Here is a 26,533-nt window from a genome sequence, read left to right as displayed (position 1 = left end):
CAGAGAGAGCGCTACATCGCTCTGTATCAGCGCCCTATGGCACCCACACGTTATCCTGATCAGCACTGTATGGAGGCACTGGGTATCGAGCCAAGTATCTGATTCCTTAGCCACCAGCTTCATTGGGATGAGTTTGTTGATGACTTGAGTAACACCTACAGGAACCTGACACTGGAGTTCCTGAGTTCATTCGACTATGACCCATACTCTGGACCAGATGGGTATGCTGCTTTCAGGCTTTTTGGAGTTGAGTACTCTTTCAGCCAGAAAGAGTTCGGCGACCTTTTGGGCTTCCAGACCACTCCTGATGCTATCCCGGAGACACCTATGGGATATTTTCTGGGTAAGGAGGTTGAAAAGTTTTGGAGTGATATATCAGGTGGCGGAAGCCGAGATCCATCTACACAGTTGTCTCATGTTATACATAACCCCGCCTTCAGATACTTTCAGATGATATTATCACATTCCTTCCTGGGAAGGCCGGATGCAGAGACACTACTGAGTGAAGAGGAGATCTTCCTATTATTTTGTGCATCCCAGTCTCGCCCAGTAGCATGTGGGAACTTTTTATTATACAGTCTCAGCGGTATCTCCAGATCTACCGAAGGAGTCATCCATGTTGGCGGAATCATCACGTAGATTGCTGTCACTTTAGGTCTGTCTCGCAAGCTGTTACATCTTCGGACCTACTGTGGGTACAACACCATGGACATCGACTTCTGTTTGACCAGAGGGTTGATGAGGAGAGCCTCTTTCCACCCATGTCAGTTCCGATTGTTGGTCAACAACGAGGCTATCCACTATTTCACACTGCCAGATCCTATGATGACCAGTGTGCATGATCCAGCGAATTGGAGTTATACTCTGGAAGGCCAGAGAGAGACCGTCGAGGAGCCGAGATCACCACCCATTGCTGAATACACGCCTACACCACAATCTCCCAGAATCACTGTTTTCTCTAATAATCTTTCATTGCAAACCCCCGAAATCCGCACCCAGATTGCTGAGTGTCGTAGAGAGATCGCAGAGCTTAGACAGGAGGTGGCTGACCTCACTTTACAGATAGGAGTGTCTGATCTCACCCATGCTACCGAAGCCGATTGTCTATATCAGGAGATCGCAGAGCTCAGGCAGGAAGTAGCCACGCTCCGTGGATCCACTCAGGAAGATGACATCCCCACTATATGATCTCACCATTCCATCTTATTTTATCTTTCTTTTATTTTATTTTTCTCGTATTTACATAACCCATCTTATATTATCGCATTTGGAATATTATATAAACTACATCTATACATCGATATTTCTACTTTTATCTATATATGTCTTATGTTTGTTTTATTTGCATTTTTTTATTTTTTATTTTAGTTGTTTATTTATTTATTAGTCTAATATTTAATTTTTGTTTCATTTTTATTTTATTTTTACTTCTACAAAAATTATGCAAGCCAATGATGCTAGGAAAATCACAAAACAAATGCTATCCGGACCCCTCAAAGTCAAAAGACAAGAGAAGCCCAAGCCAAAGGACCAAAATCTGGCCCAGCCAGATTTTGCCTTGTGGCGCCCGCCATCGACCCTGTGGCACCCGCCACAGCGTCTGTAAAAGGTCGGGGCAGAACCCCTTTCTTCACCATTTTTACACCTTACAACCTTCCAAACCCATTTTTTCACCTTGGAAAAACATCCTTGAACCCACAAAAAGCTCATACTTTTCTAACCATCACACCGTACAAATCATCTTTCCAATTTCCATTTTCATTTTCATCCGTCGGATTTCGTAAAAATTCAACCTTTTCACAAACCACTTCATCTTCTTCGTCACTTTTCAAGAGCTACACAGTGGAGTTTAATGGATTCATTCTTCAAGGAGGGAAACCGGGGGATAGACAAAGAAAAATTATCGAACGGTTGCAAAATCGGGAAATCCTCCCGACAAGGTATGTTGACGAAAACTGTCTCTACACTTTAGGTATCTATCATAGCATATTTCATTTATTAGATAATTTAGGTTTGCATAATTTCTTTTCCAACAAAGAACCTACCTATGAGCGGTTGACAATTGAATTTTTTAGTTCCTTGATTTATATTGTCAACCCTAACACTGCTAGCACAATTGGTACTGTCAGATTTAGAATGTTTGCTGTTGAATATGAATTCAGTACCGACGAACTAGCCAGCTTGTTAGGGATCCCTCATGGGGACGGTGCTATTTGTGAGGCCCCTTTGGATTCAAAGTGGTCAGTTGAGGTATTTTCCTTCTGGGAGCGTTTATCAAACACTTCCATAAACTCTTTTGAAGGAGTTCTTGCCTCAACTATCCACAACCCGACCATCAGAGTTTTTAGATACCTGTTGACATGTACTATTTTTGGCCGGGAGAATCCAAATAAGGTTAATGCTAGAGAGCTTCTATTTTTACAAGGAAGCCTCACAAATAGACGTATTAATTCGGTCCCGTTCATGCTTGCTCATATGACTTTAACTTTGAATAAAGCGGGACCGATTTCTTTTGGTGAATTGATTACATCTATTGCTCGGGCACTTAACCTGAACAATGAGATGGCTACCCTAAACCCCTTACCTCCTCGCACAATTAACCTAAATTTTTTTAGAGACATGAAACTGTGTCGTTCGAGGAGAGAAGGAGGCTATATGCTTATGGTTCATGGTGTAGCCATCCCATCTGTTGTTTTACCGTGCACTAGACGTACATATGTACGAGATGAAAGGAATTGGACCTACGCTTTAGATGCTCCACCTGTTTTGGGTCCTCTTCCTCCTAACATTCCTAATGAGGCGGGACATGACACCGATGATGAGTATGATCAGAGAGAGAGATCTCCCGTACCCCATGTGTCCCCCCATCATCCTTCACCACCACACACCACACCATCTTCTTCTTCTGCAGGTACCACTCTTGGCTTCTATATTACAGAGGAGATGTGGCGTGACCACATGGCTAGAGAGAAGAGGCGTGACGACCTACTCTCTACCATCCAGCAGCAAATGGCGGATAACATGAGCTTCATGCAAGAGTCGCAGCGGAGGACAGACAGGTCCTATGACACTGTTCTACAATCCCTGCAAACGATCACAGATACACAAGCCCGTCAGCAACACTACCACCAAAGACACATGGCACTCATTGAAGCCACTCAAGGTTCCATTACGGGTAACCTTCAAGAGGTGAGGACCGCTCAGGATGCCATGCAGGTGAGGATGGATCAGAGAGACCGTCGTCGTACCCGGTCCCGTCGTCCACCTTAGGATGGCGAGGGCACTAGTGGTCAGCAATAGATTGTCAGGTAACTCTTCCCTTATCTTATTTCGAAACATTGGGGACAATGTTCGATTTAAGTGTGGGAGGAGACTCTATCGTCTTTTCTTTATTACCTTTCTCGTTTTTTCCTTTATCGCTTTTTCTTTGTTGTTTTTAGATAGTTTATTTATTGTTATTTCCTTTTAGTTGTTTATTTTGCTTTTTAGTATAATGCATGAGTCTGACGAGTCACCAAATATAGTATATCTTTAGTACAATCCTACCTCCCCATACCTTTAGCCCCACCGGAAAAAAAATTTGCAAAAGAAAATAGTGTTATTCCGAAAGTTTTCAGGTTTTAAAGACATGTTTTGAGTAAGGATGCGGTGACTTGGGAGAACTTTGCGAAACATTAGTATTATTTTAGCACCATAGACTTCGTAAGTATAGGAACCACTCCCGAAACCCCATATACCATGGCCCTAATCATCATTTTCGTATAAGTCCTCAGTAGTTTATCTCAGCAGTCAGCTCCGGCCTACGCATCCTCTACGTAGGGGACCGAAGTGAATGATCCAGAAAAACAAAAAAATAAAAGAAAGCAAAAAGGCAACTCTGGTATAGGTGACCCTCACAAAGTCATTTAAACCAAAGAATTGTAAAAATTTGCTAAAAAAAAAAGAAAAAAGAAAAAGAAAAAGAAAAAGAAAAACTTACCCACTGTTAGTTGGTTCAGAGGTATCTGGTACTGAACTCGGTAGGGAGGATTACGATCCGATCCCCCACAACTACAGTTGGGTCCAATAAAAGGGTTTACACATATTTATGTGCCAGAAACCCCATGCTCAGATCATAATCACTAACAGGCCACTCTACTATGAAGCATGTACGGATAACGGGCTTAATGTGATTGTGCCCGAATGAAAAGGACACAAAAAGAGATGAAGAGGCAGGCCTAGGTATTGTAGAATAATATGGGTTGGTTAATATAGGAATGAAGTTTATGTCCGTATTTGCGGATTAGTGTCATCATGATACCCTTAGTTCACTCAGTTAGTACCTATCACTGCATCCCGACTTGAACTTAGAATTTTTACCTGAAGCACTCGTTGACACAAATTTTCTTTTATGAGCTTTTTAATGTTTTACTTGAGGACAAGCAAAGGTTTAAGTGTGGGAGAGTTTGATAACACTGAAATTTACCGTCTTTTCGACTCCGATTTCACATGCATTCTAGTTGTTTTATTGTTATTTTGTTGTGTTATTGCTATGTTTTCCTTTGTTTTCAGGTTTTTACTTTAATCGGAGCCCCGATCGAGAAAAGGAGCGAAAAAAGAGCCAAAAACCCTAAAATTTAGCATTTTGTACTTGTGGCCTACCCCATGGCTGGCGCCATAGACCCTGCCATGACGTGTCCAAGCTCAACTTCCCTCAACTTCCACGTTCCCCACTACTTCCACTAAGGCGCCTCAGATTGGCCTTGTGGCGGGCGCCACAAGAGGAAAAGTTTTCCCTCCCGTTTTCAAGTTGAAAGGCATCCTGGTCATTTCCATCTTTTTACTTGCTTATAAATAGAAACTCGAAATCACTTTTACAATCATCCAAACTTAGAGTAGAGGCAAACTCAGAGCAACTTTGTTTCACTTAGGCATATATTCAGTATTATAAAGTGGTAATCGCTTCGCATTAGAGTGTTACCACAATTGTGTAATCGAGTCTGTGATAGAGTCTGTAATCGAGTTTGGAGCACTTTGTAAGGAAGTTAATCCTGCGGCCATTTTCATTTCCGCTTTGCAATTTACTCAACCCTCCGATTGGAGCAGGTTTTTATTACTTGTCTTTATCTTATTTATTTCCCGCACTCGCTTTACTTTATTTATTTCCTCGCACTCGCTTTACTTTATTTATTTCCTCGCACTCGCTTTAAATTATTTATTTCTCGCACTCGCTTTAAATTATTTATTTCCTCGCACTCGCTTTACTTTTATTTATTTCCTCGCACTTGCTTTAAATTATTTATTTCCTCGCACTCACACTACTTTTATTTACTTTCCGCACTCGCACTACTTTTATTTAAATTAATGCACTTTTACTTTACCATGTCTAACTAAATTTATAAGGTTAGAATGTAAGGATCGTAATTGAACCGATAATTCGTACAATTGTTCGTAGAAACACTTAAGGGCTATTTTAACTTTCAACTTAAGTTTTCCCGCACTTCAATTCCATTGGGTAAGATCGAAAGCCGTCCAACGTCTATCTAAACTTAATTGTTTTTAACTATTTCAAAAATAGCGAAAGCGCTTTGTTTAGTTCATTAGGAGTTTTTAACTTAAGAAGAAAAGAGATTTTAAAACTATTTTCGGACGCGTTTATAAGTTTAGAGTCTGGTTCGTGAGAACGTCTTTTGGTTAAGAAATCCAGGTTATAATACTTTTCAACTTAGTCAAGATACTATATTTCTTAAAAATAGGTTTACTACTCTAACGCAATGCGCACCTTTTTATAAGTGACAATAAGAGGGCTTATTTAGGGAGTACAACTCGGTTCTGAATACGCGAAAGCGACAGTTCCTGTTAAATTAGTTCTTTTCAAAGTAGAAAACATTGCCCATAAGTAGCTCTATTAGCAAGTACTTGGATTATTAATTGATTACGTGAATTACATTCGATCCTGTCTTTATTAATTAATCTCTATTCAACACTTTACTTTTCGTTGCACACTCCAAAAACACCTATTTTGATTGCCTTTGATAAACACCATAACAATAGATAACGATAGATTGACACTTGGTCTCTGTGGATTCGACAATCTTTTATATTACTCTGACGCGTTCGTATACTTGCGAAACACTACATCACTGCGTTTTGTATCGCTCTTCTGCTTCAGAAAAGTGTTGGAACATACGAATCATCAACAAGGGCGTTGCAAAAATATAATGAAAATGAAACTAAAACATTAAAAGACCAATAAGTATTACCGTTAATAATTTGATGTTACACGTGACTTGCTTTGTCTTCCACCTACAGCTCTTAGATAACTTTGAGTACAAGTAGATCAACACAAGCGGCCTCCCATTTGTACTAATGATCTGCTCAAATTCCTTAAAGTACCGTAGCTGGACGACATCCACATAAGTGACACTCATGTCCATAAAAATCGTAGTGCCAACCAAATATAGCAGGTATGCTTTCATAGCATACGCTCTGTGGAGCCTCACTTGCTCGTCATTACCTCTAGCCTGCTCAACTCTAAGGATCTCATATGTATATACCTTTTTTCAGGAATTCAAACCTAACACGAGCCCCTTTGTTTTTTTCAAACTCCCTTATGGCATCCTATAGATCAACTCTCAGATAGTCTACCATCATCTCGAGTGTCTCATCTTTGCTAATCCTCCTATGATCTAGAAGTTTCACCTTGATTGGAAAATACAACAAACATGATACATCGTCGAGTGTGATAGGCATCTTACAAAGCAGTAGATGAAATGACAAGGTATCAGTGTGCCATCTCTCCACGAATGCATTAAGCATCCTATGATTGATCGCAACATAATCAGTTATGCACAAGTCCTCCATCCCAGATATGAACAAAGCAACTTGAAATCACTCCTCATTCGGCTGAGACAAGCCAATAATCTTCCGCCAATGGTTAATAAACTTCAGCGGACCACGATCGTGCCGAAAATTAAATTTATGTCAGAAACTTGTAATATAATAATAACGTAATTTTAAAAGAATTAATCCAACTAATTTTACCTCTCCGTCCCAGATATGTCTAGCAGTATGGTCTACAACACCCAAATTCTTGAATTTAATTATTTAAATTATTATGTTTTGAGTATTTATTTAATCGTGAGTAATTAATTAAATATGGGAGTGGGGGAATGTACCATTGAGTTAAGGGTATAGAGATAGTTGTAAGTGATAAGTAGAAGTGAGTCTGAATTACTAGAAATTATTTTAATAATAATAATTACTAGATTTAATTAATCAAAAGGAAAATAGAGCTTTTGGGGTGAAAGTGAGAATTGAGGAGGAACAATTATTTTGTTGGTAAGATAGTAAAATGTAATTAAGAGTTATTTTTCCCTAAGTATATATTATAATGAGAGAAACCTATGAATAACCTATTTTGTCATTACATAGAAACCAGAGAAAAAAGAAAGAGATCAAAGGGCTAAAAAGAGGAATAAACTTGGAGTTGAGAAGAAGAAGTTCTACTAAAAATCAGAATTTTATTGTTAGGAGTATATGGTAAGGGGGAGAATAGCTTTCAATAAGGTTTATGCATGAGGGGTATGGTAGAGGAGTCTTTAACCTCCAATAGGATGTATGTTGTGGATGAATTTTGATTGTATGATGAAAATTGTCTGTAATAATTTATGAATTTATGCACTATTTATGACTATTTTTTTTATACATGATGTTTTTCCACCATTGTTGCATTATCGAAGTTTTTGCAAATCAATATTTTCATAAAAATAATGAAGTTTATGTGTTAAATTAGGTTGTAACCATGGAATAATCGTAGTATGCCTGATTCAGAGTGTTTGACTTTTTACGGAATCGAAATCAGAGTTTCGGAGGTCCTTTAATGGGGAAAATCGCATTATGCTTTTTGCAGGTTTGTACGCCATCGCTTAGGGAGTCGTCGTTTAACGAGACGCTCTAGCGACGAAAATCTTCTGTTTTTTGTTTTCATCATAACTTGCGTTTCGTAACTGGGAACGAGACGCATTTCAGAGCGTTTGAAAGCTAACGCGAATTATTATCAATTGGTAATAATTTTAGAGGTTAAATGTGTTGTGATAACATAAGTAATTGATTAGAAGGATTATTGAAAATTATTTGATCGAGTAAATGTCGAGTTGTGCGAGTTTGAGGAATATGTTTTATGAGTTGTGAAAAATGTTTAAATATGTGTTATGACGAGATGTTAAGCGTTGAGAATAAGTATGAAATAATATGAGAATATTTTGAATATGGATTATTTTAAGTTATGTTTGTTGTATTGTTGCATGTTTGAAATATAACTCTGTTGAGATGAATTATTAGCATGCTTGTGTTGCATTGTTGATTGATAATGTGTATTTTGTGATTTTTGTGTGATGTAATCTAGAAAGGGAATTACTTGAGTTGTCAATGCATTTATGTTAGGATCAGAGAGGGATCTTAACACATTAATTTGATGATATGATCAACCATCATAAGAGTTGTGTCAAGAGACATGTTTGTTAGTTCAGAGATAGGACTTTTGAGAACTTGAGTTTATGATGTGTGTTATGTTGTAGTTCGTATAGACATATTTTGAGAAACAGGTATAGAATTTTTCATGTAAACTTTTGTTGTACATGTATCAATGTGTCGTTTAGACACTTATTTATGTTGCCTTGTTACCAAATATAACACTTAATGTAATACCATTATAGACAATATTATGTGAGGGTACATCAGTATCAAGTATATTGTTGTGAGGTTTTACAAGATCAGAGAATTGCTTGCCTCCAGACATATATTATTTCAAAACGTTTATATTTTAGATAATACAATTGATATATTAACCAAGTCAGTCACCAATTAAAAGTTCAAACCCTGTTTAGATTGGTTACATGTTTCTCAGTATTAAACATGTGTTGTCCTTCACAATTGTCTGAATGTGACTGTCATGCTTAAAATTTTATTGAGAGTGATATTTATCAATGTAAAGATTATTGAATATAATTGACTCGTAGTCCTAGAAGAGGCATTTGATCCGATCGTATAATAGATCCAATTGATCGTTGTTTGCTATTTATGTTTTTTATTTATTATTTTTTTAACATTTATGTACATGAGAGAGGTGAAGATTTAGAGTGAGACAAAAATTATATCAACAAGAGAAATTTTAATATTATGATTGTATTTTATACAAACTTGGGTGTAATTGAATATTTTTAAAATGTTACTAAAGAAATTGTTTTACTTGTATTTTATTGAATGAACTAGTTTGACTGGAAAACAATCCATAGTTGATAGATAAGATATAGGTATTTCTATAATCAGTTTTTGAGCTTTGAAACTTTCTATAACTTTTAGTTATCCAAACCAACTCACTTAAGAAATTTACCAGGCCTCATTTAGTAGGAAAAAAAACACAAATTTCATGACTATTAAGAAAAATAATGAAGTACATTTACTTTTCTTAATTTTATGTAAGAGAGATAATGTAATTAAATTAATCTAAATTTGTAGATATTTATTTATATTTAAAGTTAATATATTTAGAAAGTTTTTTTTCTTATAAATAAGATAGGAGTAAAAAAAATCTTTTTATGAGTTGATGTTTGAACATCTAGTTGACCATGCATAGGTTATAGCATTGGTTACTTACTAGTAGACAACACAAAAAAACATTAGGGCTAATGGAAGACTGGTTTTTTTCAATGGTCACAACCTAGCTGTCTGGTGATGTTTACAAAAGGCCCAACCAAAAGACCCCACCTGTCAATTCAAATGTCAACAATTCCTTTCAAAAGCAGATACACTGAACTATACTGTAATACTTCAACTATACCAACAGAAAATTTGTTCCACCTTTACATTACACCTAGCTTTGGATATGCTTGAGCTGCAAGCATTTGATAAATTGGCAGATTAACACCTTCATGGAAGTTACCATCAATTGTTTTGAATCTTCAAATTTTCCATAGAACCAACCCTCCACAAAGGCATCATAAATACCTTTGGGACAACAATAATAATATATGTCCCCAAAGAATTGATTATGTTACCAACAAAGAAGAATAGTTAGTGAATTCATGGACCATTTAAGCATTCCCGCCGTCAGAGCTGCTACCGGCCTGTTTCGGAAGGCTACCGCCATTGCCAAAATCTCCGTCTATGCTCATTAGTTGAACTTCTTGAGGAGAAAGTATTTTAATACAGCGGACGCAACTGACAAACTCCCTGACACATTCATAAGAAACAAACCAATATTAAATGAGCTACTAAAACATTGTAAGAGAACAAAGGTAAATCTGATGAAAAATGAAGCAGTAGGACTTACTCCCAAGGGTCATCTCCCACTAGCAGAACATCATTTTCATGATCTACATAAACGAGTTTCCACCCTATCCGTTGTCGATCTTCCAGCTGTCCCTCGATACCAAACCTACGAGCGAGATCATGTTTAAGCTCCTCGTAACCTGAATATCTTGTTATGTCTATGGACCTTCCCACAGCTCCGCGTTTATATACCTACAACACAAAAAGCTAACTTAACAACGAAAGATAGCTATAAGCCGACATAATAATCATGAAAATATCAATTAAGAATGGCATGTTCATCATTGAGACGTGTCTGTTATTATAGTAATAATACTAAACCTTGGTATATGTTCTAATTCGTTGAAACTGATGTGGCGGCGGCGGTGGAGCCCATGGACCGGTATTCAAGAAACTACTATCATTTATGGTGGAATCGATTGAGTTGAAGGTCATATCAGGGACTCCAAATGTTTGTGAAACCATGGAAGATGAAAGTTCTGGCTGAGCATCGCTGTTATTTTCATAATCTCCAAGCAAGCCTGCGGAAGAGAAATCAGTTGACAAATCCTTGCCTAACCTTGTTGTGCCTTTGGTTACATTAGAATCTAGATTCAGTGGCATTCTCATTTGCCCGTTCATGCTGTTGCCATATGAAACATTGCACCTAGCATCAGCCTGAATTTCCACATTTCGAATGTTGTCTCTACAGAACATCGACGGTGGATTGTAAGATAACGGATTTTCGTTTTGATGAAAGCGTGTATTGCTCTGAGAAAGGCAAACTGAAGTCGTAGAAGACGACGTATCCAAACAATCTGTCTGGACAGCACCACCATTCAAGCACGTCTGAGGGTAAAAACTTCCTTGGTTGTGATTTTCAGAAATGTTTAAACCAGGCTTAACTTGATAATTTGGCTGTACATATTTTACCACATTTGCATTAGAATTTTGACTCAAGATTGTCACAGCAGACTGAGCCATGTCATTCCCTATTGTGCTCATAAGGGTATGGGATGCTGTCGCTGGAGGAAGCGCACGGGCGCAGTTATTTGTGGAAGGTGAAGTGGAGCAAGATGGAACATCATCAGTAATGATAGATGGCGCAGTTCCCGTTGCTACAGTGCGTATACTACAACCAGAAGCAGATAACTGATTATTTGTAGTAGCAGAAGGAAGTCCAACATGACTCGAAGTTTTAGACAGAAAGCCGGGTTGCGTTTGCTGTTGTTGATGTTGAAGCTTTGGTTGTTTGGATGGATGAGAAAACTGAACATTGTTCTGGCTACTATGATCTGTCATCTGATGGACCATAGAATTAGCCTCGGGCAGTGAGTTTTGAAGCAAAGGAGGAATTTCAAACAATTGACCGGGAGTTAGGGCCTTAGAGTTGCGTGTCTGTGTTAGATCGTCTAAAAGTCGTCTCTGCTGCTCTTGGTTTTGAACAAATTGAGCAGGCTGCTGCAATGCAGATTGCTGAGTCAAGAATGTTTGTTGTTGCTGTTGAAGCTTCTGTAACAACTGAAGTCGAACTTGATTATCAGACATATGCAACTGTTGGTTATTGTGATCTGGCATAGTGGATTGAATTATATTTGGCTGTTGGTTCTGACACATCTGTTGAAGCTGCTGCAGTTGGTTCTGAGAGAAACTTCTATGGAGTTCATGGTTTTGAACGGATGGTTGTTGTGATTGAAGAATATTGTTCATTTGGGTCCGAGGATTAAGAAGTTGAGTCTGAACTTGACTCTGTGGTAGAGTTTGATTTGCCAAGTTCTGTCTAGAATGTTGAGTAATATTACTCAACTGCTGCTCAGGCTGCGTGACCGTTCCTAATCCACTAGATGCGGATGGTGGAGTCTGAACTGGAGCATTGAGAGCTACATTGTTTGACTGAGAGATTTGTTGAGTAGAAAGTCCTAATTGATGAGCAATATCAGTGCCGGGAAGATTGTGTAGAACGGATCCAGACAAAGAAGGTACATAATTCGATTGCAACGAGCTCGCCAGAGCAGGATTTTTCTGTATGGTCATCCATTGAGCTAAGCTCATGCCAGGGAAAGCCTGTGGATCCTTCATACTCATTTCATCACCAAGCCAAGGCATTGTACTCTTGAAAAGGTTACTGAAATCAAATAGCTCATCATCTGCAAAAAAAAGTAATAGAAGTTTAGATGAAACAAGTGCAAAAGTCAAGAATGGAAGAATTAACCAGAGGCTTCCGAAAAAAAGAAATCCAACATACTTCATTTTGTGACTAAAAGGGGCGATTATAAAATCATTTACCAGGCATTCCAGGTTGTCTTGGTCTCTTGGATCGGAAGAATGGAGGCGGACAAAGGAAAAATGGAGCAGTAACAGGTTCAATTTCCCAGATTGAGACCCTACTCCGTCTTTCCCCAGCACCAGATTCATCCCAACCAACCTGAAAATTTACGAGTAACTTAAAAAAAATGCTTGAAGTTGAAGAAATTTAATTTTGAAGTACAAGTGATTCGGAATTTAACTACTTATGGATGATAACTTTTACGTCGTTGAAATGCTAAAAGATGACACAAACTGTACCTGTAAATTACGCCACTGCGAGTTTTTCCATCTCACGGAATCCAGATCACTGACGCCTATAACTGTACCCATATATCTGCAATAAAATGCAGTATTGTTTCAAATATTCAATATCAAAGATTTATTTCCAAGTTTGCATTTTTCACCAAACTACCCTAATAATAGTCAAAAAATGAAGCACCTTCTTGTTGCCGAGTCTTCTGTTTCAAATATCATTCGAAAGCGCATGCCAGGTGATACTTGGTGGCTGTATACTGCCCTGTAGTATTTGGCCAATGGAATAACAAATTCTGAGGGACTCGCCCTGCACGTAAAGGAAGGATGTAAGCTTAAGAGCCGACGATACAAGTCAATATGGCAATCGAAGAAATTATGCATTCATTCTGTCAGAATAAAGTCAGTGACAGGTATTATTGACCTAGGGTTATAAAACACGGTGAACGGACTATTGTTTGCACTAGCATGAGCTGCTGCAGCCAGAATTCCAATGTGCATACTATCACTTGATAGTACTGAGGATGACAAATTGGTCGGTTGCCTGTTTGCTCGTCTGATACCCAAAAGCAACTGCTGCTTTTCATCTCTGCCAAGACCAATCAAAATCATGATATCTAGTAAGACCGCAAGTTGCAACCTTAAACGAGTTTAGCCAAAATGATAAAGTTTGATAGCATAACAACAACTATTACTTGTACCGTATAAATAAAACTGAGTCTCCAGCTAAAAGCCTTTTTCCGCTGATAAATAGACTCCATCCAGTTGTAAGCAAGTGACGTTTCGGTTGTCCTGGTTAGGAAGATCGTGGAAAGGCAAGATATTTTCAGAAGTGTGCTCGACAAGATGTCAGCAGGAATTCCAAATTTTGAGATAGATTTATGTATACATACCACGGTATATATGGCGGAATTTCCAGACATTACCATGCAAATCCTTTGCCACGAGTTCTTGAGCAGGAGGTTGCGCAGAGAAATCCTATATAGAAACATTAACCAGATTAAACTCTAAAGTAAGTTCTAGTCGAGGAATCGAAGAAAAAAGATGTTAAAAAACAATAGCATACGAGAGGGGGAAAAATCTTCTCTGCAGCACGGCGAGGTACAGAGAAACCTCCATGAGTACTTGTATCACTCGCTGTCAGTTGTTTACAGAAAAACTCTGGCTGCGTCTTGCTCGACTTGAGAGAATTATCTGATCTTAATAAGGCATCCATGTCAAACTGCACAAATCATGTCCACAAAACCGTCGAATTAAGAAAGTTTCCAAATTTCTATGTGCTAATAAGAATATTTTTTCAGCCTTAATCTTTGCAAATACGACAGATTTGATCCTAAAAGTAAAACAACATTGCATATGGTGTTCTTACCGAAGACACTGGCTGAAGCGTCATCCGGGCGTATACTTCATCTGTATCAGGATCTGCCTGAAAAAACAACCACAACAAACGGAGAAAATTAGAACACGGCGAACGAACTCTTGCATAACTAATATATAGACAAAGTTAAAACTAAAAAATTCGGCATACATGTAATGTGAGACTATGAAGAACACACGGTAGTTTCGATGGAAGATTGGAATAGTTTGGTACTTGAACATCCACATCTTTCTTCAAAGATGCTGCAACCTGAAACAAAATGAATGTAAGCTAAAGCTAAAGCTACCAATTATTATAGCATGGACATTTATCATATCATATAAGTGCTTAAGTACAAACAATTTTTATAACAAATTGAAAAGGTGAATTATAACAGATTCTCATAACAGAAAATCACTGAAAAAAGGTGTGTCAGTATCTATGTTTTCAAATTATTATGAGTATGGATGTGTCAACGTCGGTGTCGTGTTTCCGGTATCGGCTTACTTGTTCGCTGTGACCTTGAGGGAAGTAAACGACATGAGTTCCAGGTAAAGGGAGATTGACAAGAGGTCCAGCACAAGCTTGCCATAGCTCAGTGTTTATACCGTTGTTCTCTCCTCCTGCAACTACTAAAAAACCAAAACACGGTTTCAGTAAAATACACATAAACTATAAATAGAAACAAAACGACAAAGAAATGTATCGTTTAGGGAGAAGAAACCAGAGAGAGTGGTGACCTTCTGGAGATGCGGCGAGGGTGGATGAATCAGCTTCTTCCTGCGTTGTCATTGTTTCGGTGGATTCATTGATTCATCTCTCTCTGGTGATTGATGATTAAATGGAAGAATCGTGCTCCGGTAGTCGACGGCGAGTTTTTCCGGTGGTCGACGGCGAGTTTGAATTGAATTTGAAGAGTGTTTCTCTCTCTGAAACTTTTCACATTCAATTATTGTTATGAAAGATCGTGTTGTTGTTGAGTTCAGACACCTTGTTGTTCTTGTTGCTTGTGTTCATTGTTGGAACTTGGAACACGTTGACTATTCTTCGTTCTTTTCTTTTTCTTTTTCTACTTTTTCTATTTTAACTAATTAATTATAGTTACTGCAACATATCCACTACCCTAACCAACCTTCATTTATCATTTTTTATATATAAAATATTTGCTTACTAAAGTTTTTTTTTTTTGGGTTACTCAAATTACCTTATCATTTAAATTGATTTTTATATTGATTTTTATTTTATTTTATTCTATAATAAGATGTAAACTATTATTTTTGTAGGTAAGAGTTTCTTTATTATTTTTTTAATATATTTTTTTAAAAATATTTTTGAATTTCTTAACTTAACTTGTGTTTAAGGATCAGGTTTGATTATGAAGAGAAAGTGAAAATAGAGAAATATATAAGAGAGAGTGAAAAAGGGATTTAGATTGAATGACATTCACACGGGAAAGTTATCATAATTTTCAATAACTCTCTTCTTTTTTATCGCTATATAAGGTAAGTGTTTTGTATATTCTCTTTCCCTTTTCAATTTTATCATTGTTGATCCACTCAAAAGAAAAACATGTCTGCAATCTTAAATTGTGCCCTTTTTTTCCTCTCTTGTTTCATTAAAATCTATTTTTGATTCTCTCTCCATTTTATTATCTTCTCAATTTCAAATCTATAGGAGATGGATGTTGTGTTGATGTGGTTGTGGTGGGTCGAGTCAAGACATAGTGGTTGTTAGATTCTATGCAGGAGATGTTGTGGCGACTACCCTGACAATGACAGTGGTGGTCTGGTCAGTTAGGACGGGAACGAGGGACATGAAAATGCAATAGAAATTAAAGTTTGATTTTTTAAAAGAGAAAAAAAGAAAAGCATTTTTGATGTGACACCTTCCCATGTGTTGAATGGATCTAATGGAGAAGAACAAGCGAAAGTTATTGTGACTTTGGCGTGTAAAAGTCACACAATCCATATTCGTGGAGGAAGAGAGCAACATGTGAGAAATAAAAAATATTTGAGGTATTATTTGGTGAGAAGAGACAAATGTTAATAATTTTTCCAATTGCAAAAATATCATTAAAACAATATTGAATTAAGAGAACATAGAAGAATGGAAAAAGTTTGTGTCAAAATAGAAATTCTTGGTGGGAATGAATATTCAAGGATCGAACTTTTCCCTTCAAAAGTCATTCAGAGTGTATGTCCTCTATTAGAATGGTCTTGAAGCCTTATGATTTGCTTAACGCTCAAACACTAGAGATTTTGATCTAAATACTCAAGATATGGCAACCATCAACATGGATTCTGAAACTAACTACTATGAAATAAAGAAATAAGTAAGTTGGAAGCGGGTCCCTGTATCTATAACACTACCACATCAAATCTTGCAACAAACATTCTCAAGGAGATAGTCGAGTGCAATAAAGTTCTTAGCTTTGATTGTTGTGGATTTAGTCGATCCAATACAGTGAGAGTCTTGAAGAAGATTATTCAAACCTCTCGACCTTGTTTTCCTCTCGAAAATTGAAGAGAAAAAAAGATAAAAAAAATCATTTTAAGTATTTTTCTCATTTTGTTGTAAACTATTAGATCATGGAATATTTTACTATTGGTGGGGAAAATTCGGTGGCATAGTTATCTTGTGGTACAATTATATTGACGTGAAAAAAAATATAGTTTTAACTATATTAATATGCTTATCACAAATCACCTCAATAATTGTTTTTGTCGTGTTATTGGTGTGTATGAATTTCCTAAGAATAATTATTAAAAAAAACATCATCTTTTATAAAATCTGATTTTTAATATTTATTGTAATATTCATGTTAACTATTGTAATAAGTGATTTGGTTTTAGGAATCATAATATGGGTCTTAATAATGTGAAAAAAATCTTTTTAGATATACTTTATAGCCTTGTAATTTGTAGGATTTGGGGTTCGTGGAGGAAGCATACACTTAGACTAATAATCAACGGGAAAATAACCACGTAAAGGCCATACTGGAACAATTTTTAGCATCCTCTATCTGATCTAATAAGTATCATAATTATGCTAAGCTTCATCTTATTAAATATTTCTCTGACCACTCCAATATTTGTCTCTCTTTTTCCACTAACCTTTCATGCACAAATCAAAACTTCTATATAAAAATAGTTGAGAAAATTTGGATGCATGATGATGAATGTGAAAAAAATTATAAGAAATGTTTGACACGACTCCAAGTGCGTCTATAATTTGGACAAAATTCTAAAGCGAATCTACTTGTGGGGGGAACAACAAATTTGATAACATTCCTAGAAAAATCAAAAGGATTCTATAAACCACATTAGTGGGACCCAAAAAATTAAAAATAGATAAAGGAGAACGAAGTTCAACTTGTAAACCTTCTTCAGTATAAGAAAGAATGGTGAACCAAAGTGCCAAAGCGTCATACCTCCAAAATAGCCACACAAAAATATCTTCAAGTTCTTCCACCAAAAGATGATCCAACAACATAAATACTATTTTGAATAATCATATTAACGGCTTAAATGATTCGCAATACATTGAAAAAAAATTCATTAATTTTTTTACTAACATATTTTCTTCCCCGGTCCCTAATGCTAACGCTAATAATGATGTGGTTTTCATGGTGAAAGATGAATCAACATGTATATGTTTGACATGTTGCAACATGATTTCACTACCGAGGACATTCTAAAAGCTAGCAAATAATTGAATGGCCTAGAAGTCCCGAGCTCATATGACTTCCCATCAGTGTTCTTTCATACCTAGTGAGACATCATAGGTTAAGATGTTACTATAATAACGTTTATTGTGCCTAATAATAAGGGAAACACCTTTATTTTGAATATATTGCTCAAAGTCCATCAAAGTCTAACAATTCCATGTTTATATTGCTTTGTAATGTAACTTTAAAAATCATCACCAAAAAGATTGCAAATGGATTGAAAATGATGTTCCCTAAAATTATTAGTACTAATAAAAGTTTATTCCGGAGATACTTATATCGGATAATCTAATTGTCCTATAAAATTTCCATCTTTTAAACCTAAAGTGTAAAAGTGAGAAATGTTTTATCGATATAAAGACTAATATGGAAAATGCTTATGATATGGTCAATAGAATTTTTTTTCCTTCAAAAAAAATCTCTGCTTAATAGGATTTTCGGCTAGCCTCATTAACACTTAATGAGATACGCGATTGTTATATCTTTCTCGATCCACGTAAATGAAAAATCCATTATTTATTTTAAACTTTAAAGAGGTCTTCGGAAGGATGACCCCCTTACCTTGCCTCTTTATTATATGTGATGAAGTTCTTTATGAGTTTATAGCCTATACAAAATTAAATAATATTATTCATAGCATTAAAATAGCTAGAGGAGCATTGGATATTACTCACCTTTTTTTTAGACAATAGATTTTTATTTTAGAAGGAAATATGGATGAAGCTAAGGAAATCATAATTTCTTTTTAAATTCTTGTCAACATTCCTCTAGTAGATTATAAACACATATAAATCTGAAATAATTTTTCAAAAAAATACTCCGTTTAACTTAAAGAACAATGTCCATTAGTGGCTTCCTGTGAAACATGTAGATATGTTTACTAATCACCTTTGTCTCCCATCCATCATAGAAAGATAAATGGCTTCCTATGAAACATGTGGATATGTTTACTAATCACCTTTGTCTCCCATCCATCATAGAAAGATATAAGAATAATATTTTCAATTTTGTGAAGGATATGGTGTGGAAAAAGCTTACAAGTTGGAAGGAGAGAAACCTCTCATTTGGAGGTTAGGGTACCCTGATAATAGAGATGGCCCAAGAAATCCTTGCATACATTATGAGTTGTTTCCTTTTACTAAAAGGTTTATGCATACCTATAAAAAAATTGCAATGTATTACGGGTATCAAGAATAAAGATAAAAATATGCATTGGATAAAATGAGATAAGCTTTGTAAGTTTAAGATGGAAGGAGGTGTTGGCTTATGGGAAACAAAACTATATTTTCATATTTTAAAACGAATGGAGAAACGTGAAAAGGAGTGGAGTGGAATGAAGTAAAATGGAGCAAATTAAAAAGGAGTATAATAGATTGGAGCGAAGTAGACTAGATATTTTATTTTATTATTTGAGTATTTTAAGATTGAGCCCAACCATTTTCTCATTCTATCCAAATCAAAGGGTAAGAAAATAATAGTAATTGATGGAATGACATAGAATAGATACCACTCAATTTCGCTCAGCTCCATATGATTTTGATTAATCAAAATAATGGAGTTTAATTTTATTCCATTGCATTTCGTCAATCCAAACAAAACCTAAGAGCTTTGAACAACATTCTTCTAGAAAAACAGTAATGAAGAATCCTAATCAACCCCAATTCTCTTGTTGTGAAATTCTAAAAGGTAAATATTACCTTATTCAATCTTCTTTTCTATTGGCAAAACAGGTTGAATGCTCAAGCTACTTTTGGAAAAGTATAAATGAGGTAGTGTGAATATTATAGAAAGAATGTTGTTTATTGATTGGCATCACAAAGGGGGTGAAAGAGAGACCAGATTCCCCCCTTCTCATTGTTAGCTTAGGGTGACTCATTCGATCATATATGTTTGCGTAATATTTGTGCTAGAACTTTGCTTGGGAGACTCCGTTGAAATTTGTATCCGCGAAACGTACCATCTCAATGTGAGGTAAAGAAAGGAGAATATCGTTAAAACTACTCACACAAACGATGTCAATAATCTTGTGTAGACCTGAGGTGTTCGCAACTAGATTTGTTGATCTACATTTAATAGTCTATTATGGCTTGTAGATGGTGTTTTGATATCTCGGTTCGTCGTCAAACAATGGTCTTGGAAACACTCAAATGCTCAAGCCAATGAGTATTGGAGGTAGTAAGAGGTATTTTATGTTAGAAAAAATGTGAATCTTGTTTTCATCTATTGTCTTCCTTCTACAGTCATGTCTAGAGTTTTTGGGACCTAAAACCTTCTTGTGAATAATAGTTGTCCAAAGAAACAAATGTCAGTATATTATTAGTTTCGTGATTTGTCGGTCTTTCTTCCATCATCCACCTTGATTAGATATTTTCTTAGGGCAGGATCATATGTGTTATCAAGGTCTTAGGATCTTCTTTTTTGAAACATATATTTTTGTGTTTGTTGATCTCTTGACCTTGACCCAATGACCCGTAAATTTAGGGGTCAAACTTAGTTTTCTTCATTATGGGCCAAAGCCCTTATTAGGCTATCTTAAATTTTCTTGTTGGCTTAGACAAAACAAAATTTAATCGTGATATTATGTGATTAATTACTAAATTAATTCCAATAGATTAAGCATCTACATATAAAACAAAACGATTTTGCAAGAAAAAAAATGAATCACGAAAACAAATTAAACATAAGAATCAAACATCAAAATGATCAAGGATTTAGTCTTCTATTTCACACCAAAATGAAAATATAAGATAATAGTAACACTCTACAAAACCATATTTAAATAATCTATTTAAGTTAGATGTCTAAAAGATGTTAGTTAGTAGTTCAATAACAACTAAATACTTGAATAGATGAATCAAAATTCGTCTTAAATACATTTTAAGTTATAGTTTAAAGAAGAAGTAAGGATCACATAGTTGTTGTGTTAGTTTCACATTTGAAACAATTAGAATTATGGATGTTTGCGCGATTTTTATGCTAACTATAAAAAAAAAAATTTGTTTGATTTCGTTCGGTTCGCTTTTAAAAATAAAATTAAACCAAATCAAATCAGTGAGATTTAAATTGGTTCAATTAATTCTATTTTTTATAAAAAAAATTATTAAGTGATACATACACATACATTATCATAAAATAATTTTATAATTTTAAAAAATAAATAAATATTATTTAATGTATAAATAGGAATTGCATCCTACAGTTTTATCTTATCTTAGATCTAAAAAAAAAAATATACATGAAATTATATTCTAAAATAAAATTAAAAGATTATATTGTGTGATTATAAGTAAATGCAATATATGTGACTAATCTGAGAATAATATAATTTTATTATTATCAATATTTATATAAAAAAGAATATAAAAATAATGTAAATTAAATTTTTTCTTTTAATCTTAATTTTACTAACATCAAAAATTAAAAGTGAAAATAAAAATAAATATACAACAATTTTATTTAAATAAAAATAATACTATTTATAAATAAATAATATTTTATTTTTTTATTGATATGTAAATTAAATTTTATATAAAAAATTGATAAAATATAGAGATTAATTGAAATACACTGTCAGTGTAAAAGGGTTTTACACCATCAGTTAATTATAGACGTTGGATATTAAAAGAAGTTTGACTTTTATTTTAAAAATCTATAAAGTAATACAAACGGGTGATGGTGATGAACCGACGGTGTAAAACTTTTTACACTGACAGTGTATAGTAATTAATCTCTAAAATATATTCATAAAATTTGTTGATTTCTCTAAAAAAAATGAAAAATATATAATTATCCATAAGATTTTGTAATATAATTTTGTTCAAATTGGTTTAATTTCAAAAATACAAATGACGAATGGAACTGAATTGCACGGTTATATTAAAAAATGACTCAAATATATCTAAATTAAAATGTAACTTTTACAATTTTCGATTCAATTCAATTTAGTTAGCAATTTTCTATTAGGTGAGTCGGGTTTTCAATACTCAATTGAATTGAATTTTTTTTAATGTTTGAATGCTATAGAATTAAATTAATTTTACCTCTAAGATTACTTTTAGCTTGAAGTTAACATTTATAATTTTTTAATATAGATATTGTTTATATCCAAATTTATTATTCAACATATTTATTTTTTAATATTTAAATATAATTCATTTTATATGTATTGTAATTCACTTTTAAATAAAATTAGTTCTACATAAATGTTGTAAGTGATCTGTCATTTTCGTTGGCAATATTCATTTGTTCCTAGACAATCCTTGTCCATTCTTTGGCCCCATTTAATTATATGTTGCATCATTACCTTCCATTTTCTGTTTCTCTTTTTAAAGTCAATAATAACTAACTCAATTGTAAATCATTTTAAATTTTTAATACTCGAGAACTTTCATTTTAAAATAAATTTATTACAATAACATGTGAATCAAAATGCACTATATAATACAAAAACAGTTGTTTGATGGTAGGCATGAGAATTAGTGTTGTTGACTAGTGACGAACAAGAACAAGAACAAGAAAGGCCACACAGTTTACAATGAGCAACATAGAAGAAGTGTTGGTTCGATAAAGACGAAATGTATTAAAAACAAAGCACATGCATGGTGTTAATGTATCAGAGATATACCTATGCAATTTGTGATTTTTATATCTTCCATACAGACAGACAGGATAGGCCAGCTCCTTGAAGTAGAACTATTGACCTATCAAATTATTGTCACAGAAAGTGACCCCAAAATCACACTTATTGTATAATCATGTTTCTGCCAATGCCATGTGCATTCGCACCTATTCCTTTCCTATCATGAATGTTACTAGTATTTTAGGAAAACAGATATATTCATCTTCAAATTTGTAACCAAATAATCACGAGAGATCAACATGTGCAAAGCAGTCGAACTATCGTGTTGTCTTCAGGATAAAATAATTCAGTTTTATATTATATATGGTCCAAAGACCATTCGAATATGGTATAGATATTACTAATAGTATTTGGTATAACGATTAGACGCAATAATTTATCAAACAAATAGAATTTTCAATAATTCTCTAAAGAGAATTCAATAATGGTCATTTGACCATTTAAAGTAATTTCTCAAATAAGAGAAGTTCAGATAATTCTCAAAAAATAATCTAAAAGTTAATACTTGTAATTTCTCAACTTAAACGATGAGAAATTAACATAATTCTATAAAGAGAATTCAAGAAAATACTCAAAAAATTAAACGGGTAGAAAGAAATGGGGAGAAATTTGGGTTTCAACAATTTGAAAGACATAGAGTTATGAGAGTGAGAAAGGAATAACTCAACAAAAGGAGTTTTGGTGTATTTTAGAATGAAATGGGGGTTTTCCTTATATAATGAAGTGAGTTAGCTAAGATATCTTACATAAGCAATGTGGGAATAAAGAGTTTTCCAATTAACACACAATGTGAGACTTAAGGAACTTTTTCAAACTCATCTCCCTATATTTGAATATTGACATAATGTTTCAACAATCTCCTACTTGAGTCTAAAAAAGTGTTTCAAAAGTAACGTCAAACATTTTTAAGATTGTGCATAAATAAAGGTGTCTACGACTTGAACTTTTTCGTAGCAAGTAGGATTCTGATTCAACAAGAGTGACATAATTGACTTGAACTCTATCTCAAGCATCAAACGCACACACAAAATTTTCTTAAGGTGTATTCTAATAGTTTGTGCTTTAATGGTCATGCACGTGTATCACGGTTTAGTGAAGACTCTAAGAATTGTCTCAAAATTCTATAGGAATCGATATAAGTTTCACAATCACATATGTGAGTATATCAAGAGTACTCATGTAGTATAGGTACTTCATCATACAATGTATATATCTCATTAAGAGTTTTTATCATCTCATCCTCTTATTGCTTCGAGATTCATGATTTACTTATTTATACTCGTATGATCATCTCGTATTACTCACAAGTTCTTATTACCCTATGGAACCCATTTCTTGGAATCTCCGGTCATTTAGGTCATCATGAAAAACTCATTTCTCTATAGGCATTAGTCCCATCTTCTTTGATGTATTTTGGACTTTCTCTCAAGCTAATCCTTTTATCAAAGGATCTGCTAAATTTTCATCAATGCGTACACGATCCACTGTTACATCTCCTTTAAAGATACAATATCTAACAATCTTGTGCTTTCTTCCAATTTGGCGTCTTTTACCATTATAATAATAGTTCTCGATTTTTGCAATAGTTGTGGTATTATCGTAGTGGATCAACACGACTTGCATATGTTTTTCCAACAAAGGATCTCAGCTAGAAAGCATCTTAACCATCTTGCTTCTTCAGTCATACTTCATCGTGGACTGAGCCAAGATAGTTTGTTTCTTTAACTTCCAAGATACAATTCCTCCATCTATACTAAATATATAGCCACTAATTTCTTTGGAATCATTTGATAAGGTATTCCAATCTGCACCATTGTATCCTTCAAGTACAATAGAAAATCTTTGATAATGCAAACCGAGATTCATAGTCCTTTTAAGGTACCATATGAGTCACTCAATAGCTTTCCAATGCTCATTACTCAATCTACTAGTAAACCTGCACAACAATCCTATGGAATATGTAGTGTCGGGTCTAGTACAATCAGCGGCATACCTAAGTCTGTTAATGATGCTCTTATATTTTATTTGTCTAACACTGTCACCAGTGTTCTTAAATAATTTTCCCCTTGGATCGTATGGTGTGAAAGCAAGTTTACGGTCAAAGTAGTTATATTTCTTTAATATCTTCTATATATAATTAGATTGATCCAAAGAAATTCCTTTTTTGGATCTAGTCATTTTGATTCCAAGAATCACACTCGCTTCTCTGAGCTCTTTCATATCAAAGTTGACTGATAAGATTAGCAGTGAGACTAACAATAAGTAAAACATTATTAAGGCAAGGAAGACCAAGAGATTCTAACTCCCCTCTTTCAATAATTTTTATTTTATCACCATCACCAAACGTAACATAATTGTTGAAATACAAATTGATGTCTTTTAGATATTTTCTTTCTCATGTCATATTTCTATAGCAACTATTGTCAAAGTACCATCAAGAATCGTTGGTCGATTAATTCATCCTCCTTCTTTGGTATTCTCCATCTTGAACAGAATAAGGATCCTAGAACATGCGCAAAACGAATATGGTGTCTTCTCTGATGTCAATTGAAATTATGTCCTTCGAACGACAGTATATCAGACACAATATTGGAACAAAGAGAATAAAGACAAACTATATATAACACAGGAATTGATAATCCAATTCAGTGCAAAATCACTTACGTCTGTAGGGCGTTAATCCAATAAAATGAAGTTTACTCTTAATAGCCAAAAGTACAAATTGGTCTTATTTGAACTCTCCTAGTTCAATGTCTTTTTTCCTAATACTACTAGTGAATTTCAATTTACTTTCCCCTTAAAGGAACTTCACTCCTAATAGTCAGAAGTACAATTGGTCTCATATGAACTCACTTAGTCAGTGCCACTTTCCTAATACTACTCGTGAAGATTTGATCAGGGCTCCTTCTGAATCTGAGACACCTCTCACTTTAACTCGAGCATTATTCCAACTGTTTATTCAATTACACAGATAAAAGATAAAAGTCTAACACAACTCAATATTATATTTTCCTGACTTATAATTGATGTCCATGAATAGAATGTATAAAATACAAATACAAAGACTCAGCAAAACTCTCCTACATAATATATATTTTCTCTTAATTTCTTTCTCTTCACAAAAGAGATTGTCTCCTTAAATAGTAAAAAAATTCAATCTAGAAAGCCTGATAGAGTTTATAGATGAAAGTGGCAGAACCTCCAAAAAGCGCGTGATATTAGTATTGCATAATGTTGAGAAAAAAACTTGATTGATCAATTCTAGAATAAATTTGAATCTCTTTATTATAACAAATTCAATCTTCCTGGATTCATTTCATATTAAATTTTTTTTAAACCAAAAATGCGCATAATGAATCAAATTTTCACTATGATGATTGAGATCCTTGATTGATAAAAATCTTGAACAAATAAGAACACCAGATGCAATATTTCTAAAAATAGATTTTAGGATAAATATGTTTCAAATCTAACCACATGCTAACACACGCATATCTCTGATTCGAGACATGATGTCACGCGAAATGTCTAACATTTTGCTTAACACGTTGCTTTTTGCAAATCTTCGTAAATTCAATTTTGAACCTTCATTAAATAAAATCCAATAATATATTTACTTGATATAAATAAGAATTCTATACTCTCAAGTAGATAATTCATAATACAATCTCTTCCAAAACAGAAACGAAATATAAATCATCTTTAATAGAAATTGTAGATTTTCTCATTAAATATAAAATAAAATTTTGTAATTAAAACAAGTTCAATTAAATATCTTCATGCAATATTTGTTTAAGTAAATCTTCAAGCAATGTCTTTGCAAATCCACTTTAGTAGAATCTTAGACTAACCAAAGCTTTCCTTTAAAACATATTTAATTAAATATTTTCTTCAAAGTACATACAATTAAATCAAATCCAAATATTTTAATCAAATCATATACAATTTAAATCTTCTTCAT

The 26,533-nt window shown here is 34.3% G+C and overlaps 1 protein-coding gene across 2 annotated transcripts; it reads right to left on the bottom strand.

Moving 5' to 3' along the window:
• Positions 1–9,666: 9,666 nt before the first annotated feature.
• On the bottom strand, positions 9,667–15,279 carry LOC127101117 (auxin response factor 19). Of its 2 annotated transcripts, none has more exons than XM_051038451.1 (14): positions 14,947–15,279; positions 14,714–14,838; positions 14,378–14,476; positions 14,219–14,275; positions 13,916–14,071; positions 13,743–13,827; positions 13,545–13,641; positions 13,274–13,438; positions 13,037–13,159; positions 12,856–12,931; positions 12,577–12,715; positions 10,633–12,437; positions 10,313–10,503; positions 9,667–10,212 (listed from the first exon to the last, which is right to left on the bottom strand). In XM_051038451.1, exons 1-14 carry the CDS (start codon positions 14,996–14,998, stop codon positions 10,074–10,076), a joined length of 3,309 nt encoding a protein of 1,102 aa, XP_050894408.1. In that variant the 5' UTR covers positions 14,999–15,279; the 3' UTR covers positions 9,667–10,073. The 2 variants fall into 2 exon arrangements, with proteins under 2 accessions (XP_050894408.1, XP_050894409.1); XM_051038452.1 differs by having other exon boundaries at positions 13,551–13,641.
• Positions 15,280–26,533: the final 11,254 nt, after the last annotated feature.

This window comes from Lathyrus oleraceus, chromosome 7 (assembly GCF_024323335.1).
Source record: "Lathyrus oleraceus cultivar Zhongwan6 chromosome 7, CAAS_Psat_ZW6_1.0, whole genome shotgun sequence".
Lineage (NCBI taxonomy): Eukaryota > Viridiplantae > Streptophyta > Magnoliopsida > Fabales > Fabaceae > Lathyrus > Lathyrus oleraceus.
This window is presented reverse-complemented; position numbering and strand designations above follow the sequence as displayed.